Source organism: Bombus impatiens, unplaced genomic scaffold (genome assembly GCF_000188095.3).
Source record: "Bombus impatiens unplaced genomic scaffold, BIMP_2.2 scf_0245, whole genome shotgun sequence".
In the NCBI taxonomy this organism is placed as follows: domain Eukaryota; kingdom Metazoa; phylum Arthropoda; class Insecta; order Hymenoptera; family Apidae; genus Bombus; species Bombus impatiens.
In genome coordinates, this window is record NT_176664.1 from 96,178 (window position 1) to 99,244 (window position 3,067).

Sequence of the window (3,067 nt, forward strand, 5' to 3'; positions counted from 1 at the left end):
GGAGTAATTCTATAGCTCTCCTTAAAAAGGAAATAGTTGTAACACTCGACAGTAAACATTCCAACGGTCTCTGTCCCGTAGCTCGCCACACGCAGACTCTATTCTTCGAGTAAGATGATTGCCAGATGTCGATGCGTCTCCGCAGTACACGTTCGGCTAGCCCGAGGGCCCGTTATAAATCTTAAGACTTAGCTAGCGAAAGTCCTTCTAATAGACAAACAGTCTTTGTCCCAACTACGGGAAAATAAGGGAGATTCATTTTCAATGAGCGGCGTCTCTCACTAGCAACTTTCCCTCGAGGGCGGCTAGCATCTTTGTCTAACCACCGATATGGAGATTGACCAATTAGCAGCAACGCCAATTTCCCTTACTTTCTGAACGAAGGCTTTTATCGACGAATCCGATGATCTCGAAGGCTTTTCTCGACGAATCCAATGATCTCGTATTCTTAGACACACCCCATATTAGTTTTTTATGTGGCATCATCGGGATGGGAAAGGCATTCTCGCTCGCGATCTCTACTACCACGGTTACTTGTCCGGTTCTATAATAATCGTATTTGCACTACCCAATGTCTTCTCTATTGCCTACGTATTTGCACTAGCCAATATCTTCTCTATTGCATAACGACAACGTGTAACCCAAACAAAGATTCGTTTCACGCCTCTACCCCTAATTCTAATGTAAACCCGACATATATTTATATAGAGACATGCATGTTTCGTAATGTAGTTCTTATTTTATAACACTTTACCGAAATGTAGGCTAGTTTTGAGTATGTATCTTAGATTACTATTTGATTTAATAATGTAGAATGCGCACATATATATATATATATATATATATATATATATATATATATATATTTCTGACAATGTAACCTTCATTTCTTTAATAATACAATATTGTATGTTTTATGTATTCGTTAAACTATTAGTTTTTCACTTCATATATACTTATATTTCATAAATTGATAATATTGTATTTGTTGCGTAGTATTGGAAGTACTGTCTCTAATATTTACTAAGGTATTACATGTTTGGCATATATGTTTATACTTATATGTAACGCTCCAAGTTGATTGATTAAAATATATTTATATATACATGTATTCCTGACGTTTCAATTATTTCCCCTTTTTGTAGTTATTCTTATTTTCCTGGTTTATTTGCTTGGTTCGTGACTCGTACAATCCATTAGCTGGTTCTATTTATTTTATTTTATACTGGTTGGATTTATATTATATTGGACCACAGGTTTTCAAATTGCAAGTCGGTTATTGGTAGGTATATTTAGAGTTGTGTGTATATGTATTTTGTTTATTGGTTGGATCTATCAGTCGCAGTCGTTTTGATAATCCTTCCTTTAGTTTCGTTGTGCCGTGTGTTCGTTTGTGCATTCAAATCCTTACTCGCGCGTTTTGTATAGAGTGGTTTTCTTGTTCTTGTTACAGCGCGTGCGGAGCGCGGGACGTGACAATGTAATGGACGCCCGTTTCGAAAATCGCGATGATTTCGTCGCTTTTTACGAAAAATAGTCATCAATTCCTGGAGATATTTTGCTGGAGATATTTCGACGTTTAAGCGCTCTTTTCACTCCGCCTTACACGCCAAATGCCAGGCACGCACGTTTCAGCGTCGAAACAATCGCAACAGCTCGCAAATCACGATGATTTCGTCGATTTTGACGAAAAATAGCCGTCATTTCCATCCCGCTGAAGATATTTCGACATTTAAGTGCACACTTCACTCCGCCTTACACGCCAAATGCCAGGCTCGCACGTTTCAGCGTCGAAACAATCGCAACAGCTCGCAAATCACGATGATTTCGTCGATTTTGACGAAAAATAGCCGTCATTTCCATCCCCCTGAAGATATTTCGACATTTAAGCGCACACTTCACTCCGCCTTACACGCCAAATGCCAGGCTCGCACGTTTCAGCGTCGAAACAATCGCAACAGCTCGCAAATCGCGATGATTCCGTCGATTTTGAAGAAAAATAGTCGCCAATTCCTTCTCGCAGGAGATATTTCGACGCTTAAGCGCTCTTTTCACTCCGTCTTACACGCCAAATGCAAGGCACGCCCAGTTTCAGCGACGAAACAATCCCAACAGCTCGCAAATCGCGATGATTCCGTCGATTTTGACGAAAAATAGCCGTCATTCCCATCCCGCTGCAGATATTTCGACGTTTAAGCGCTCTTCTCACTCCGTCCTACACGCTGAATGTAATGGACTCCCGTTTCAGCGTCGAAACAAGAAAAAAGTCGCAAATCGCGGTGATTTTGTCGTTTTTGACGAAAAACAGCCGTCATTTCCATCCCGTTGGCGATATTTCGACATTTAAGCGCTCGTTGAACTCCATTTTACATTGCAAATGTAATGCACCACCGTTTAAGCGTCGAAACAAGCAAAATAGCGCGCAAATCGCGAAGATTTCTTCCATTTTGACGAAAACTGACTGTAATTTCCTTCCCGGTGGAGATATGTCGACAGTTAAGCGCTTTTTAAACTGTATTTTACACTGCAAATGTAATACACGGACCGTTTAAGCGCCGGAACAAGCAAAATAGATCGCAAGTCGCGAAGATTTCGTCGATTTTGAAGAAACCTAACTGTCATTTCCTTCCCGCTGGCGATAATTCGACGTTTAAGCGCTCGTTGAACTCCATTTTACACTGCAAATGCAATGCAATACCGTTTAAGCGTCGAAACAAGCAAAATAGCTCGCAAATCGCGAAGCATAACAGCTCACAAATCGCCGAAGGTTTCGTCGATTTTGACGAAAAATAACTGTCATCTCCTTCCCGTTGGAGATATTTCGACGTTTAAGCGCACTCTTCACTCCGCCTTACACGCCAAATGCCAGGCACGCACGTTTCAGCGTCGAAACGATCGCAACAGCTCGCAAATCACGATGATTTCGTCGATTTTGACGAAAAATAGCCGTCATTTCCATCCCCCTGAAGATATTTCGACATTTAAGCGCACACTTCACTCCGCCTTACACGCCAAATGCCAGGCTCGCACGTTTCAGCGTCGAAACAATCGCAACAGCTCGCAAATC

At 41.3% G+C, this 3,067-nt stretch overlaps 1 protein-coding gene across 1 annotated transcript in view; it reads right to left on the bottom strand.

Moving 5' to 3' along the window:
- Positions 1–863, bottom strand: part of LOC117151501 — a 10,332-nt gene extending 9,469 nt beyond the window's left edge. Inside the window, exon 1 of the mRNA XM_033320120.1 lies at positions 713–863. Within this exon, the coding sequence (XP_033176011.1) occupies positions 713–718 (6 nt within the window). The 5' untranslated portion in view covers positions 719–863. The remainder of the gene's footprint in view (positions 1–712) is intronic.
- Positions 864–3,067: the final 2,204 nt, after the last annotated feature.